Consider the following 18,202-nt stretch of genomic DNA (forward strand, 5'->3'; position numbering starts at 1 on the left):
ACTGCAGCAGCAGACACACTGCAGCAGCAGACACACTGCAGCAGCAGTACCTGTACTTTCACCTGTAGACAATGATCTCGGGCAGATGTGACCACAGCTCATTTCTATTTACATCATTTGGTACACGGTTGTAGTTCATATAAAGATAGGAGACTTCTTACCTGCACAAGTTCATTGAGGACAACAGCGTCAAAGCCAGAGAGGTACTGCACGTAGTACCTCTGCATGACAGGCCCATACTTCCTGACATGTGCTCTAAGCTCTTCCATGTAAAATATCAGCTCAGCAATGTGCCTTGTGAAAAGTCCAAAGAAACATTTCAGACAGTAAGTTTACTGTTGCAGTGAGAACTTTGGTTTCTTTAAAAAACAGATAAATATTTTAAGAATATGTTTCATTTTAGTCCTAGGTATGGATGTGAAGCTGCGTCAGGTTGTGCACAGCAGGCGACAGGTTTACCTCGTGCTCTACTAAGGGCCTGACGTGCAGCTGCAGACACTTCCTGCAGCTGTGTATGTGATGGCTGGAGTCCTGGGGACTTCTGCAAGGGTATAGGAAATCTGGTGCACCAAGAGGGGTGGGGCTGTTGCTGGTTTGCTAAGTCGTGGTGAACAACGTAGGAGATGAAGTACCTAAACCTGTCAACTTGAAGCTCCAGGGAAGGGGGATCCCTGGGGGTGGGGAGGGGGTGAGCGGAGGTGGTGTGAGTGGGTCAAGTGGGGGTCGCACCCTGTCAGAGACTAAGGAGAAGGGACGAAGAACTCTGAGATGCAGGACTGAGAAGGGGACAGTTGGAACGCAAATAAATAAAACAATTAAAAAATGGGGAGAACTGTCATAAGAAACTAAATGAAGTAGGAAGAGGAAAGGAAGGAAAGACAGGAAGGAAGGAAGGAAGGAAGGAAGGAAGGAAGGAAGGAAGGAAGAAAGGAAAATTAAGACAGGAAATATTAAATTTTTCCCAAGCAACTCAGCACCCCAGTCAGCAGGAAGTACTCTAACGATATTGTCCCCTTTCCCTTCTATCCCCTTCTCTCCTACCTAGTGTAAGGGGGTTAAAAAGGTGGGGAAAATGTAGATATGAGTGGAAAAACTAAGATCCCATAAAGTAGTCAAAGACAGCTTTTTACACTATTGTCACAGACAAAATAAGTGTTTTTGTATGTGTATGTGACTGTGTGTGTGTGGTATATGTATATGCTTGTGGGTAGAACTTTTCCCTAAGAAAGGCCATTAATTTTTAATGTCAACTACTTCCTTTAAAAAATCTTTCATGGGCTGGAGAGATGGCTCAGCTGGGTAGAAACATTGGACTGCTCTTCCAGAGATCCTAAGTTCAAATCCCAGCAACCACATGGTGGCTCACAACCATCTGTAAAGGGATCCGATGCCCTCTTCTGGTGTGTCTGAAGACAGCTACAGTGTACTCACATACATTAAATAAATAAATCTTTTTAAAAAGTTCTTTTATATAAACAATTTTTTTTTCACAGAAAAAAAATGTGGAATATTCAAATGAAAGTACAATTTTCACTTTTCATATACATATTTTTTAATTGGTTAAAGAATATTAACAAAATATAAGATTTTCAGTCTGCTTTTTTTCTAGTTCCAAGTATCTAACTCTGAATAAGACACTAGAGACTAAAAGAAGGTATTTCAAATGTCGCATCGATGGCAACCAGACCATTAGTAATTTTTATTTAATGTTTATTTGAGAGCAAATGCATAGGAAATATTATTTGGCAGAGCCCAAGAACAACTTTCTTACCACTACTATAACAGAAATAGTAAAAGTCTTATAGAGCTTTAGGATTCTAATTTATATCATTAATATTATATTGCCAACATATATTCTATTACAAATATAAAGACCCCCAAAGAGTTTTTAAAAAACATCTTTGCTTTAATATAAGTCCTCGGACGTCAGACCCATCAACCAGCATAAACAAGAAATAAACGCCGCCCCGCTATGCACTCACTTGTCTATGAAGTCATCCGCGCTCTTCTTTGGCATGTTGTCTGCATGACGGAGTAGCCATATAATTTCGTCACGGGCAAAAGATAACGCCATGAAGACAAAAAGTGCCTATTGAAAAGCAAAACAACAAAACTGATTATTCAACAACTAAAAACCAAGTTTACTCATAGGCTTGCTCTAAGTGAAAGTCTCTGACAAGGAATAACACTAAATTTAAAAGAGCCAGTCAGCACAAGACAGAGCACAGCAGTGTGCACACAGACAGAGCACAGCAGTGTGAATACAGACAGAGCACAGCAGTGTGCACACAGACAGAGCACAGCAGTGTGCACACACAGAGCACAGCAGTGTGCACACAGACAGAGCACAGCAGTGTGCACACAGACAGAGCACAGCAGTGTGAATACAGACAGAGCACAGCAGTGTGAATACAGACAGAGCACAGCAGTGTGAATACAGACAGAGCACAGCAGTGTGCACACAGACAGAGCACAGCAGTGTGAATACAGACAGAGCACAGCAGTGTGCACACAGACAGAGCACAGCAGTGTGCACACACACAGAGCACAGCAGTGTGAATACAGACAGAGCACAGCAGTGTGAATACAGAGCACACAGTAGTGTGCACACAGACAGAGCACAGCAGTGTGAATACAGACAGAGCACAGCAGTGTGCACACAGAGCACAGCAGTGTGAATACAGACAGAGCACAGCAGTGTGCACACAGACAGAGCACAGCAGTGTGCACACACACAGAGCACAGCAGTGTGCACACAGACAGAGCACAGCAGTGTGCACACAGACAGAGCACAGCAGTGTGAATACAGACAGAGCACAGCAGTGTGAATACAGACAGAGCACAGCAGTGTGCACACAGACAGAGCACAGCAGTGTGAATACAGACAGAGCACAGCAGTGTGCACACAGACAGAGCACAGCAGTGTGCACACAGACAGAGCACAGCAGTGTGAATACAGACAGAGCACAGCAGTGTGCACACAGACAGAGCACAGCAGTGTACACACAGACAGAGCACAGCAGTGTGAATACAGACAGAGCACAGCAGTGTGAATACAGAGCACACAGTAGTGTGCACACAGACAGAGCACAGCAGTGTGCACACAGACAGAGCACAGCAGTGTGAATACAGACAGAGCACAGCAGTGTGCACACACACAGAGCACAGCAGTGTGCACACTGACAGAGCGCACATGTAAGAAATGAAGGAAAGACAGAAGTGTGATGCTCAGCCCTAAGCCAGCAAATCCATTCTTGGCTCACATTTTAGTCCCATTCATACAGAAAACCTGCTTTTACAGGGTGGACAGCATACAGTCATCAATCAGTTACCTTGGGACCAAGCAGGCCAGGCTGGTCAGAGAGGACAGTCGCTAGTTCTTTCAGTGCAGATCGTAAAAACTTGCGTCTTTCTCTGTGCATTGAGCCACTGTAAGGAAAGATACAGGATGTCACCTGTGCTCCGTTCAGCAGAGAATGGGGACCAAGAATGAGCAATTACAACTTGAGACACGCTGTCCTCATCCATGCAATGGTGCTTGTCTTTGCTCTGCCTTGAAGAAACTCATGGACTAGGCAGTGTCACCATTTCCTCTTGTCTAAGTTCATGGGAGAATACAATCACCCACAACAACTAAGCTGATATATCAAACTATTTCATGAGAAAACTGGTAAATAGGTTATAGGTCTTAAAACACTAATTTCTATATATTCATTGACTTAAGCATATTCAACTGGAGAAAGTTGTGGGGCTGACATACTTTTGAAAGAACGTCATGTTCTCACACTGTCTGCAGTGTAAAAATGTAATGATGTTCCTGAGATTGTTCAACAGTCAGCACAGCTTGCAAAGCGCTGCTATGGGGAACACAATGGCAGGACCCGCAGAGATAGCACAGCTAGAAACAGTGCCTGCCTTCAACACAGACCATGCCAGCTTGATCCCCAGAGCCCACGGTGGGTGGAGAATCAACTTCCCCAGGACGTCCTCTGAGCACAGCACATGCGTTGTGGTGTAAGCATAGGCACGCACTATGGCTACTCTAATACACAAACAAGGCTTATGAAGCTGTTAACAACCTAAGTCTGTTCCATGTACTTCTGGATTACCAGTACCAAAGCATCTGAGACCTACAATGCTCACCAGGTACTAGGTACAGAGGTGATACACTTACTTTTCCATCAGTTCAAGTTCTCATCTTTCCTTTCCAGGTCACTAACCTGTGCTCACACATCGACGCCATGTCTTAAGAAGCTCTTCACAAATGGAACTACTTACGCATGGGATACAGCCGCCTCCTTACATTCTCTTATGTCGTTAATACGCTTATTGTAGCTGTGTGCAAGAAAAAAATAAAGCCTGTCAATCTTACTCTGAAAAGAAAGCCAAAGAGAATGAGTGAAATATGAAAAGTCATTTTGAAATCCTTATTTTCAACAATCACGATGGTTTACAAAGGAAATGAGGAGGGAACTCCATCTAAAATGACGTTTCTAGTACTTCTTCCTAGAAAAATATTAGTTACAGCAAATCTGAAAATAAAATGAAACTTTATAATACAAGCTTTAATTAAATTTTATAATTTTCAAAAGCCCTAGATATATTAAAATTTCCTTTTGATGCAATTAAGTCATTTCCAAGCATCTAAAGTACTCAAAACTGATTGCTTCTGAATCTAGTGAGGTCACTCATAAGCACAGATAAATCCTAAAAAGATATACATGAAAACTCAACAGCACAACTTTGAATGAAGGGGTTTGTAGTACAGAAAGCTAAGGCAGGAAAGCATTTATATTACTTTAAGTTTTTTTTTTAATTTTAAGAGAGAAAACTGTGGTTTATTCTTATATACTATGTACTACACACATATAAATGCACAAACACATCTACATATTTATCTATATCTATCCATGTGTGTGTATATATATATATATATACACACACACACACACACACACACACACACAGATATACATAATAAGCGCCTTCTAATAAAAACTATGAGACAAAGCTCCAATATTAACTAAACACCTCAGATGTATCACTAAAATAAACATATCAATAAATAATAAATAATGTTATGAGCATTAGTGATACTCAAAATTCATAACAGGAAAAAAACATATCCCTGACAGCTGAGCCATTTACATAAAAAAAACAATTTCTATATGTAAGATTTATTTTCCTTTGAGAAACTGTCTAAAACCTATAATATGGGCCCTTGAAATAAATACATTTTCATACTTATAACTTGACTGTGACTTGACTTCTTTCTTAATGTGACTGATAGCTCAGCAAAGGAAAAGGAAGGAAGGAACTAAGCAGGATGGGGAGGAGGTGGGCCAAACAACACAGGAGCAGGCTGAAGAAGTGTTTCAGCAATTCAGAGGAAATGCTATTCTTGCAGAGAATCAGGTTTGGTTTCCAACATCCACCTGGCAGCTTACACGTGAACAACTGTCTATAACTCTAGTTCCAGAGACTTCACTACCTTCTTCTGGCTTCCGGAACAAGCATGCACATAGTGCAGATACACACGCATGCATGCAAAACCTTCATTCAAATAAAATAAAAATAAAATATAACTTAAAAATGCCTAACAGGATAAAGACAACTCACACATAAGTTCACTGAATATAAACACATTAACTGGTTATGGTGGTTTGATTCCAGAGTTTTGATGCTTGACTACAGGGAGTGGCACTATTAGGAAGCGTGTGTCACTATGTGGCTTTAACGCTTCCCATGTTCAAGCTCCACTCAGTGTGGAATTTCAGACACGGTCTTCCCGGCTGCCTGCTGCAGACAGTCTCCTTCTGCTGTCTTTAGATCAACGTGTAGAACTCTCGGCTCCTCCTGCACCATGTCTGCCTGTAGACTGCCACGCTTCCCAGCACGACGATATAAATCTACTGTTCCCTTTGGGGACAGGGCTGAGACAAAATTTCTCTGTGTAGCCCTGCCTGACTTGGAGCCAACACTGTAGACCAAGCGAACCTCAAGGTCAGAGGCGTGCTTGCCTCTGTCTCCCAAGTGGGGTTAAAGGCATAAGCCACCACGCTGGGCAATACACTCTATGTTTTGTTTTTAGTCTTATTCACGTATAAAATGAAGTACGAATTAAAAAGAAAAGGCTTATTTCTCTAGAATACAAATTTCAAAAAGGTAAGAAACTGTAAAGATTTGTAATTAGTAAAGTTACATGTAAGAATATTATTTCTACCATTATCAGGATGTGAATTTGTTAACATTATCTTGCTGGGACCAAAGTAAGACAGTCTAGTCTACACCTTCTTGTGTGATGTGACCAATTATAATCCCAACACCTCTGGTACTAAAGATATCTCATTCACCACCTCCTTCCCCCAAATGAATAAAACTGAAAGCACCATACCCCCGAATGTTTACAAATAAATCTTCTGCAGCCTTGTGAATGTGGAAAACTTCATCCCGAAAGAGAGAGAGGCAAGAGCTACTCTGAAGAGCTAGCTTCCAAAGGTTCAGTGCTGTGGCCTCCGTATTTAGCATCCCATGGCACAGAATAAAGCCAACTTCAAACAAAGAAAAACAAGTACAAGTTACGAGTACTGCACAGACAAGTTCCTTTGGTTACAGTGTAACGTTCTACAAATGGAGAACAACTACCATCACTGAATAGAGGTTCATTAGCTAATGATTCATACTGTAATACACACACACACACACACACACACACACACACACACACACACGCACACACACACTGTATGTATACATATATGAGTGTGTGTGAGTGTGTGCAAACAATATTTTAAAATTTATTTATGGTTTTTTATATTCTGCAAAGTAAGTTCTTTGAAGCCACACTAAAGGAACAAAAATATCCTTTGGGGGGGTATGAATTAATTTTTTTTAAAATGAAGCATTAAAAATGTTAGTTTAAGCAAAAGATCAAAAATTAACACATGATATAGTAATCCTTACTGCTGTTAAAGTAAGTGAAAAATAAAAGCAATTGGCTTTTTTGTCACCAGAAGAAATGCTAAGGTAACAGCATAGCCTGTCTCGGCTGTTTTCTTTCTTCTTGACTAATCTTTGCACACATATTACTGAACATGATTAATCTGTACAGTGTCATTCTTTTACAGCGGAGGGAGTAAAGCTCAGTACTACTAAAGTAGCAAAGGCAGGCAGGCAGTGAGTTCAAATCCAGCCTGGTCTGCATGAGTCCTGGGCTAGCCAAGGCTAGGCCAGGAGATTGTTTAAAAAAGGGAAGCATCTACTTACTGAAGTTCAATATTCCCACAATGTATTTGCTGTCTTCTTCATATGAATTTTAAATATCTTTTGGTTACCAATGTGGAAAACCTACACCAATGTGTAATGCTATATATGCTTGAAAATGCCTTCTGTAGCCTACAAGACAGGAAGCCTCGCTGTTCATTCACTCAACATTTACTCGGTAGCACTTGCTACACATGCACAAAGTTTCTTTTCTTGAGATTTTCCTGCTTCATGATAGTCATTCCCATTTAAAAACTAAACTAGACTGCAAGGTGTTGGCTAGTTTTGTATCGTTTTTTACACAGCTAGTGTCAGGTTGGAAGAGGTGAGAAATGTCTCCATAAGATGGAGCTCTAAGTTACCCTGTAGGCTATCTTCTTAGTGACTGAAGTGGGAGGGTACAGCCCCGTGAGGGTGGGGCCACCCCCTGAACAAGCCAACAGGCACCCCTCTGTCTCTGCTTCAGTCCTGTCAAGACTTCCCTCTTTAATCAGGACATGTAGCTGAAATAAACCCTCCCCTCAAGCTGCTTTTAGTCATGGTATTTTATCACAGTGACAGAGATCCTAACTAAGACAAACAGTTATCCATACCATTAACCCTACTTACTATTCAACTCAGTTCTTCCATCATAGACATGAATATAATGTAAAAACTAAGAATCGTTATATAACCAAGCAAGATCAATCTTCAAAAGCATAGACATGTAAACTATTTTTCTAGAAAAAAATATTGCTATCAGAAATCTGAGAAGTAACAAAACTAGCTAAAATGTCTAAGTGCAGGTAGAATGTGCTAGTAAATTCCTTTCATATTTGTGAGTATTATTAAGAATTCCAGTCTATGAGATAATGTATGTAAGTTTAGAGTACTCAAAACCTGTAGGCATTTTAAGTACAAATTAATAATATCTAATTTTTAGATTAAGCCACACATAACAAAACTGTGGGATACTTGTTTTTCTGGTAAAAAATGTTATTCATTATTTCACCAAAGAATTGTACCACGGCATTAACCATACATAGTTCTTCACCACCACTAGAGAAACACCGGAACAGTGTTCTCACGGAGGTGGGGCAGCCCCTTCTCAGGGTTGCAGACAGACATCCTGCATATCAGAAATTCACATTCAAAACAGGAGCAAAATTACAGATATGAAGTAGCAACCAAATCATCTTACAGTTGGAGTCACCCCAACAGGAAGACTACATTAAAGAGTTGTAGTGTTAGGAAGCTTGAGAACCCCTGCACTATAATAAGTCTAAAGCCCCAACTATTCCACTCTCCCCTCTGATGAGCAGGGGGAGAAGGAGCCTGCCTACATACACACAGCAGTTCTCACGCTTTATTGTGCCATACATGGCTGAAGCGTGTGAGCTACCTAAAGCACACACTAGTAATTTTATCCCTCATATAGCTATCAAACTGCCAAACAATAAGCCACTTATCACATGTAAATTAAAAACTAAATACATGTGGAATTAAGAACATGACACTAAAAGCAGAAGTTTAAACGGAGCTACTAGAGACAACATGGCTTCTGAGTTTTGGCCTCAGCTCTTCCTTGGTCTCTCTGTCACTAACGAGCTGTGTGACCTAACTTTAGCATCCTCATGTGTATGACTGTCTACCGCCTGATGGGGTTAGTCTGAGGGAAAGCACATAGGTGATCACTGCAGGGTGAAGGGCAGAGAGAGGGCAGAATCAGGCATTTCCTCAATAACGCTCCAAACGACAGGTAGTCCTGGAACTAACCCGTTTTACTTACAGATAATCCATTTCTCCATTGCATCCAAAGAGAGATATTCACAAGGCATCTTAAAAAGAGAAGACACATCTGTGCTTAACATAAACTCTTTAAATAATTTCCTCCTTAATCGCTCTGCCTCTTTGAAGCTCCTAAGAATTCTTACTGTTCCATTCTTGGTTCAAATACCACAGGAAATTTGAGACACTGGGTAAAAACGTAATAACTGTCTAAACTGTCACTGGCAGAGGACAATGAGCTGTGGCCTTTCATGGTTGCACACCCTCAACCATCTTTGAACAACATCACTGTCAAACTGCCTTGTGGCAGATGACAAACTCCCAGATCTCTCAAGCTCACAAAAGGAGTTTATGTTTTTTCAAATACTGTATTTGAATCGTGTGAGAACAGAATTCTGTGCCTGGATGCTCAGTATCCCTCTCAGGTGAACCAATAGTCTGTGTGCATTATGATTATTTTTGTAATCATCATATCCATTCATATGCCATGACACTTGAAAAGAACTGTAACAGACTATAATAATGATTTTCTCTAACTGGTAAGATCTGACATGTTTCTGCTTGTATTTTTTTTTTATTTGTCTGTATCTTCGAATTTCTGTAACAAGACAGAAACTTTGTTTTTACAGTTTTTTACAGATTACTTTCATTTCTGTAGGTACACATGCCACAGTGCATTGGCTCCTTCTTTTCCTCAGGCCTGGGGTCTTGGGAACCTACTCTGGCTGTCAGGTCTGCTGGCAAGTGCTTCTACCTACTACTCCCCAGCCCAGAACCAAACAGTTGCTTGCATTAACCTCCAGTTTTTGAGAGTTAAGAAAAAAATTAAACCCTGCATGATTTTTATTCAAGAAACTTGACACGCTAATGTTAACTAGAAGAACACTGGACAGCACTGTCTAAACAGGTGAGTGTGTATCTAGAAGGTAGAATGGAGCCATACAGTGTCAGACTGAGCAGGATTCAGCATTGTACTGGGTGCACTGATGAGACTCAACAACTGGGCATTCCTCCACTGGTCTGCGGAGAGGTTCCGTCTAGGATATACCATCTGAAGAGAAATCAGTGCATCTGAAAGAGACTGATAAAACAGGAAACCAGCTGAAGAACAGTGTGCTCCTCTTCTGCTGAGACTTCAGCCTAACAGTCTGTGGATGTTCAACTGACTCCAACCACACTCCCTATTAAGGTCACAAGTCTCCTCTAAGTTTTAAATTCTATACAAGTTAGTCGATATTCCTGTGAACGAGTTGCACTCAGGAAACCATGTTACTCCCCTTAGAAAAACAAATGTTCTTAATCCAAAAGTGATGACATCCACCAGCTTGTTTCAAACTCTTTCAAATGAGTAACTCTAAGATATTTTAAGTTTTTACATAAACTTGTGCATTTAGGCTGAGTATCCCTTAAGTAGAATGCTGATGTAGTTTTTAATTCTGGAATTTGTATATATCCATTTTCAAACACAAAATACATTTATATGTCATGTACTTCTACACAGAGCTCGAAAGGAGCTTTGTTAGACTTCCAGACCAGTATGAAGCCAAACTGTGCTCCAAGGGGGGAGTGAGGCTGATTGCAAGAGACAGAAAAAAGATGCAAGAGGCAGCTACAGGACGGCTGCCTGTCATTACCATGCCAACCCTGAGTGTATCTCTCACAGCCTTCTTATTATACAGTACTGTGGGAAGCAAAGCCACAAGGCAACAGAAACAAATTGGTTAAAACATACACAAGACATTTGTTCTCACACACACCAAAAAATGTCCTGTTCCTTCCACCAAGGTCACCAGAATCCTCAGCCCCTCGGCTGGAGCCTCAAATGCACCTCCTCTTATTGTTCCATGCCTCAGAAGGGTGAGAAATCTGCCAACAGGCCCTGACCTGCCTTGACTCTACCTGGAAAACAGATTTTCTTTCTCTCTCTCTTCTCCCGATGGCTTTGTATAACAGTTTCGAGGGACCTGTGTTCTCACAGCAACCTGACCACGAGGAAAAGGGGTTTCCCACAGGTGAGGTCAGGTCAGTGTCCACAAGGGAAATGCTTTAGACTTTGGATATTTTAAGTTCACAATTTTCAAATTAGAAATGTTCAACTACTTAATACAACTATGCAAAGAAATTAAATTGGAAAAGTATCTTCAAATTTTTATGCGAGAAAACATTAGGGAAATAACCTGATAACAACCAAACATCAAGAGAAAGTATAGCATCACATAAACATGGTATCACTCAAAGGCTGGGTTAAAAAAGAGAACAGTGACCAAGACTCAAATACTCTGAGCCTTTGTTCTGTTTTGGCACTCCTTTTGCCAAGGGGCTTACGTGGTCATCTTCCTACTCTCTGCCTATTGGGATGATGCTGGATGAGATGCCTGAAGCTTTGTGGAAGCATTCAGATCTATGACAGGTCCTGCTGCAGGGCAGTTACCACGATGATTTCTTCCCGTCACATTTATTAAGAAATGTCTTTCAATATATCCTTTAAAAAAGGATATTTCATATAATTTCCCTAAAAATTCCTGTCATCTTTTTCATCAAGAGAGTAAGACACAATACACCTAAAACTGATTCAACATGGTGACTCTGAGGTCTAAAGATGAAATACTATGTATATCAACTCCTTTTAAAATGTTTTTTGAAATGTCCTGCATTTATATGGGTTTTGCAATGTGTATCTGTGTATCATATATGTGCAGTACCTGAAAAGGCGAGAAAAGGCCTCTTGCAACTGGAATTAGAGGTGGTGGTGAGCTGCCGTGTATGTGCTGAGATCAAACCTGGGACCTCTGAAAGGGCGGTCGGTGCTCTTAACCGCTGAGCTCTCTTTCTCTAGCGTCACGTAAATTCTTTCTTCTCTGGTACCCCTGGCTGTCCTGAAACTCTCTCTATAGACCAGATCTGCCTGCCTCTGCCTCCCCAGTGCTGGGATTAAAGGTGTGCACCACCACTGTTTGGCTTGTATCTAAATTCTTAGTGCAATATTATGTATCTAAATTCTTTTCAAGGAATGATTGCTTCAGTTTTGATAATAACCACGTGGGATAACTGCTACTTTAAGACTATTTTTACCCAAAAGGAAAAGTGATAGACAATTAAATTGTCTAAGTGAATTATACAATATTTCAGAGTATATTGGTAGACCTGAGAATTCTGCACTACACCTTTTACTACCTCCAAATACTACACTCCATTTAATAAGTAATTCAACTAATAACTATAATCAATATACTCCTGAGTCTTTACACAATCATGAATCTGAATCAGTTAACTCAATAGAAAAATAAACACAATTTTCCATAACACATAATTTTTACCCAAACTAAGTTATCTCTTTAACTCCCTGTGGGTAAACAATTCCTTACATGTGCCGTTGCACATCTAATAAACAGCCCTTGTCTGGCAGTAGTGGTGCAGAACTTTAATCTCAGCACTCAGAAGGCAAGTGCAGATGGATCTCTGTGGGTTCAAGGCCAACCTGGTTTATAAAGTTACTTCCAGAACAGCAAGGGCTACATATATATATATTTATATATATATATATATATCCAAAAACCCAAAATCCAAGGAAAAAAAAACCAACAACAACAGACAAAACAAGAAAACCACTCTTACCTTGCTATGGGGCACAAATTCTTCCATCATCTTTTTTAAAGGGTTTTCATAGTCCACAATCATCTGACCAAGGCGTGGATATTCTCGGTCACTTAAAATACACACATCAAATTCAAATGAGTTGTAAGGCTCTGAGAACTTAAGAAGCATTCTGTGTGCTGTCTGCCTACCTTGCTCCATGGGTCATTTCATGTGCATAGTTGTACAGTCCAATGATTGCCTTCCTTTCTTCAATCCGGGACAGCAGTATCATTAATGTTGTATAAGTTACAGTCAAGTCTAAGTAGTTCTTTGTTAAATCAAAGTTCACAGTCTTAAAAAAAAAAAAAATCAAGTTTATTTCCTTCCTGCTAAACTCTAAAACATTAAACTCTACATACTTAGCTTATCCCCAATTCTGTGTTTCTAACTTCTTTTTCTAAGCCTGAAAATTGGGAATTACCGAAAAAAGGACTTTGGCTACTGTATTCAAGCTGGTAATAGCTGAAAGGAACAAAACCAAAACCAGCACTGGTACCTATGGCACCAAAGCAAAAAGTAGCATTTAAAGTTCAATATTTGTACTATTAAGTAAATGGATATATTTCTCACCTTTACCTCTTATATCTATAAAATGTCATAAAAAGAAAACTCCAACTAAAGTATGAATTTATAGCAAAATATTGTCCAGAGTTTATAGTTAGGTATATTAAGATAAAAAACTAAAACTAACAGCTATTTTAAAACACACAAAAATATGTCAATAGTTTTACTTTTAAAACAGTTATTCGGCAAATAACCAATGTTAGAACTTTATACTGCTACGTATAAACCTCTGCTAAAGAAAAGCAATTGGTTCCCTGAGTTCTTTAGAAACAGAGAATTAGGAAAATTTCCCAAAAATGATACTCACAATATCAAAGAAGACTTGGCAGACGTCAATAGTGTTCAGCAAGTCACAGACGTGATCCTGAAAAGAAAGCTTAACTAAGCAGGAGGAAGTGTGGAGGATTAAAGCCAGAGTTTCTGCATTCTTAGCAAGCATTCCTCCAAACACTGAGCCACATCTTCAGCACTGAATAAGTAACTTTAAATTCAGAAAACACAAATGGATAAAGTATACTTTAGACTTTGGCTCTGAAATTCCTTTACCACATAATGGACAAAGCAATTTATACAATTAGCAAAATTAGCAAATTGTAAATCAATTTTTGTAATCTTACAAAAATTTTTGTAAAGTTTACATGTTAAAATACATACCTTAAATTCCATAACATCTACAAATGTAAAGTAATATAATGCCAGATTTTTCAGAATCTCTGATTTTTCTTTCTGTAGTTGTGCAAGCTGTTGCTGTAAAAAAAAAATAGAGTTTATTTTCAGACAGAAGTATCAAGTTTCATTGTACACTATCTTTTTGTATGGTTGCTATATGAAAGCACTTTTTTAGACTTCTAAATGATTAAGGTTTTTTCAAACCCAATCACTTGAGAGAGCAACTGCTAATGTGATCAGCAGCTGACAGGGAGGGCCATAAAACAGACCAAGGCGGATTAGTACCAAACTGCACTACAGCGGAAAACTGAAAAATGTTAGGAGAAAATACATCAAATGAACTCTTTTCAAAAACTTAAAAACAAATCATGACTATGTTCACTAGAAGTGGGAGAAAACAAGATGAAAACAGCTTACACTACAAGAAAACAATATGCTAGATAGATTTGGAACTTACCAAAAAGAACATCCAGGCAAAGCCACGTTACGCATGCAAAATAAAATGTAGATACAAACATAAAATACAGTAACGGTTTTCTGATCAGACCCACAGAACACAATAATATATCAAACAAAAGAAAAAAGTCACAAGAACAAAAAAGAAATGAAAAAAAAAAGCAAGAATAGAGTTTAGACATGAGTGAAGGAAATGTGAAAAAAGGTATTCCATTCACTTAAATTACTGAGCCTACAAATACTGCCTTTTCTTATGAAATCAATGATCACCATCATCTCTGCAAGACTAGTCTTTCTGATGTTAATTTAACGGGGCGCCCAGGATCCCAGGGAGTCATCCAGACAGTCCTGGATAGTCTGCATGTTTTCTAATGGACATCAGCTAGGACCTCAGTAGAAAGGTGGAATCTCTTGCCCACCTCAGGCCTGCTGAGTAAGACTCTGCGTTTTACACAACGTAGCCCAGGTGATCTAAATATACATGAAATGTCTGAGAACACTAGAAAATACAAGAAAACATTTAAAAATCCCCAACATGCTGTCAGAGTCCACACAGTTCTGAGGTCCTCATAAGGTCATATTTACTTACATGTGAGCACTGGAAAAGAGATGCCTAATCGGAACTCTAATGAGCCGTTTGTTAAGTCAGAACATGTACAAACGTGAACCTAACATCAAGAGAAGATGCTTCAGGAAAGGTAAACTGAAAACAGCAAGCCATCTGGCATACCACCCTAAACGCCTCCGAGTAAGGGCAACTAAAGAAGGGATTGTGTGCAGAAAGCGGAACTACAATCTCACTTCTCCTTACACATTCGAGAGATGCACATGCAGTGATGGGAAACTTCCATGTGCAGCTTCCTCTGTGAGAATAATTAACTGCTTTTGTACAATATATCATTTTAAAACAATTCCATCTTTCTCTGCATTTTTAATCACGACTATTCCAGAATTATCAGGTGTATAACTTAAACATGATCCCCTGTCCTCAGGCTATACCTTTACCTTGTTCAATAACTTTATTAAACACTTCTGACTGGCATCATAATTCTTTTCTGGTATTTAATTCTATAAATTTGAGTTCCAACATAAAAGAGGAAAAAGTAGGCTCAAAAAATAAGATATGAGCCAGGTGTGGAAATGAACATCTTTAATCCAGCACTTGGCAGGCAGAGACAGGCAGATCATGAGACAGCCAAGGCTATTATATAGAAGAACCCTGTCCTCCACCCCCACCCCAAAGGATATAGAAAGCATGGTGGCATCTACTTTTAATCCCATCATTAGAGGCAGAGGGATCTCTGAGTTCAAGGCCAGCCTGATCTACATATTGAGTTCCAGGATAGTGAAATCTATGTAGATTCTCAAGAAACAAATAAACAAAAAGATATAAGGAGAAAAATATGGTTACTAGGTGACTTCTTAAACCTAATTAATTTCAACGGCACTGAGGTCATTATCAACTGTGCTACCCTTCCCACCTCAGTTTCCCAGTCTGAAGTTAATGGCCATCAGACTTTTATAAACACTAATGACCTTTTACACAAAACTTCATTTCACATATCAAGACTGTAATGTTTATAAAAGGGTATGCCACCTACAAAATCCAAAACAAATGGCTAAATACTTAGTATCAGCCAAGATCAGAAATCAGTTTCTTCTCAAATGTGTTCTGTTCTTATCTGCTATCTCTCTGGTCAATAATAAAATCCCCTTAGTCTATATTGTCACTAGGCTCTGCATCAGCCACAGTGACTACATGGGAAGTCCCACGTGAGTGAGTTCTGCTCCCTTCACTTCCCCAGACTCAGTCTCCTACACCCGCCCGCAGACTGCCCAGCAGCAAACTGGCATTCGCTATGCACAGTTCATGATTGCTCTGTTCCCCTGCGGGGTATCACAATCTCACCACTTACACCCAAACCCCACTATCCTAAACCACTCAGCTTCAATACTGACCCCATTTTCCAGGAACCAGCCTAGACTAACTCCCTCCTGATGGCAGCCATTGTTTTCTAGTCATTGTCATTGACAGTACAGACAGTGCAGAAGACTCACAGGGTCAGTCTCTCCATACTCAACAATTCTGGAGTACAAGAGTCCAATCCAAACGCATGAAATAAAGGACCATAATGCAGACGGCCAGAAGACATATTGGAAAACTATTTAGAAAGTCCCTCTCCAACTGTGCACACGAAGTCCCACGTGCCCATCATCATGTGGGAACACGTTTGCACAAATACCCAAGGCAAGCAGATAAACTGGCACTCGACAACACTGAACAGTGGCCAACACCTAGAAACTACACATTTCGTGTCCTCGGACTAATAATGGAGGCTACCGACCATTTCTACAAATAAGCAAAACCAAATTATCTTGTAAGCAATCCTAACACCACTGCTCGTACTTGCAGTAAACAAATATTTGCTGAATATGTACTGTGTGTCTGGCATTACTCCTAATATTTTATAAGGATCACACAATTTCTACTTAATAGTAAAAATTATGTTTCATATTTTAGTGAAAATAAGCTTCATAAAACTATGCATGAAAGATGTCAAATATTAGAATTCTCAGGCTTTAACTACAAAGAAAAAAAAAAGAACTCTATTTTTCAAGGTGAATGACGCACCTAAAAAGCACTAATGAGCTCAGAGATGACTGAAAATATACATAGGTAATAATTACTGATATTGCTAAACAGCAGGACATTAGAGGCACTACTTTGAAAACCACACATTCAACAATTTTAAAGCATAATCCTGTAATATATGAAAATATTTAACAAGACATTTGTATAATTGTTTATTTTCCAGCTTGGTGCCTTTATTCTTAACATTAAAATAAAATATACAAAAAATGAAATAAGTAAGACACACCTTAAGTCATAGAAATTGTATATCTTTAACCTGAAATATTTTGTTGATGAATCTTGCTCGGTTCAATTAATAAGCATTTTTCAAAGACAAAATTAAATGGAATTGAAATTTAGCATTTCCTACTTTTTGTTTTTTTTTTTCTAAAAAAGGCAAATTACTGAAGGAACGAACACTTAGCAAAGCTAACTCACTAATCTCCAACATAAGAAACATGGCTACAGGTTTCAGTACAGTCACCCTGCTCACTTCAGCGGCACATGTAATACTGGAAAGATACAGAGATTACATGGCCCCTGCACAAGGATGACATGCAAATTCGGGAAGCATTCCATACTTGTTGCTGCTTAAAATCACTGTGTGCATGCACCAAATTTTCACATGCATTCAACTGTGAGTGGGCCCCGAGGCTGGTTCCACTTGGTGCTGTGTGACAGGAAGGGGAAAGGTTGCTGTGCAGCTATCTCTGCAGTTGGATGTGGCGTCCACTGTGTGCAAGCTCAGGAGCAGTGGAGCTGGCCCACGTGGCAATTCCACTTTAGCACTGAGGAAGCTCCCACCAACATCCTTGCCAGCATTTCTTCTCCTTTGTTCCTTTTAAAAATTCATTATTTCCCTTTCTTCCTTCGTGTTTTTTCCCTACACATACGCAGTGTATTTTCCAGAGCATGAGAGTGAGAAGCTCTGGGAAGTATAGTTTCCTGAACATTCCATAGCCACTGCACTCACAAACTCACTTGCTTTCTCAATGAGAGCCATCATAACATGGTTAAGATCAAATCTCAAAATAGTTTTTTTGATGCCAGTAGCTCTTCAAAGATGAAATGTTCAAGTTTACATTTCTCTGAAAGCTAAAAATGTTGAACACTTTAAAAACTAATGATTTGTGGTTCTTTTGAACTGTTTAGTTCATTAACTGAAGTGGAAATTTCCGGTGTATTTGGAAACTCAGTTATAGCATACGATGTTTT

General features: G+C 39.4%; 1 protein-coding gene across 1 annotated transcript in view; it reads right to left on the reverse strand.

The window, feature by feature from the left end:
• NCKAP1 (NCK associated protein 1) overlaps positions 1 to 18,202 on the reverse strand; it is a 67,371-nt gene that overhangs the window by 29,723 nt on the left and 19,446 nt on the right. The window contains exons 3-13 of the mRNA XM_080927131.1: positions 13,885 to 13,977; positions 13,538 to 13,594; positions 12,816 to 12,958; positions 12,646 to 12,736; positions 9,974 to 10,111; positions 9,032 to 9,080; positions 6,395 to 6,551; positions 4,279 to 4,335; positions 3,333 to 3,429; positions 1,983 to 2,089; positions 162 to 294 (exon numbers count right to left, since the gene is read on the reverse strand). Coding sequence (XP_080783257.1) covers positions 162 to 294; positions 1,983 to 2,089; positions 3,333 to 3,429; positions 4,279 to 4,335; positions 6,395 to 6,551; positions 9,032 to 9,080; positions 9,974 to 10,111; positions 12,646 to 12,736; positions 12,816 to 12,958; positions 13,538 to 13,594; positions 13,885 to 13,977 — 1,122 coding nt within the window. The remainder of the gene's footprint in view (positions 1 to 161; positions 295 to 1,982; positions 2,090 to 3,332; positions 3,430 to 4,278; positions 4,336 to 6,394; positions 6,552 to 9,031; positions 9,081 to 9,973; positions 10,112 to 12,645; positions 12,737 to 12,815; positions 12,959 to 13,537; positions 13,595 to 13,884; positions 13,978 to 18,202) is intronic.

The sequence above is a fragment of the Micromys minutus genome (assembly GCF_963924665.1).
Source record: "Micromys minutus genome assembly, chromosome: 13".
NCBI classification, from domain to species: Eukaryota; Metazoa; Chordata; class Mammalia; order Rodentia; family Muridae; genus Micromys; species Micromys minutus.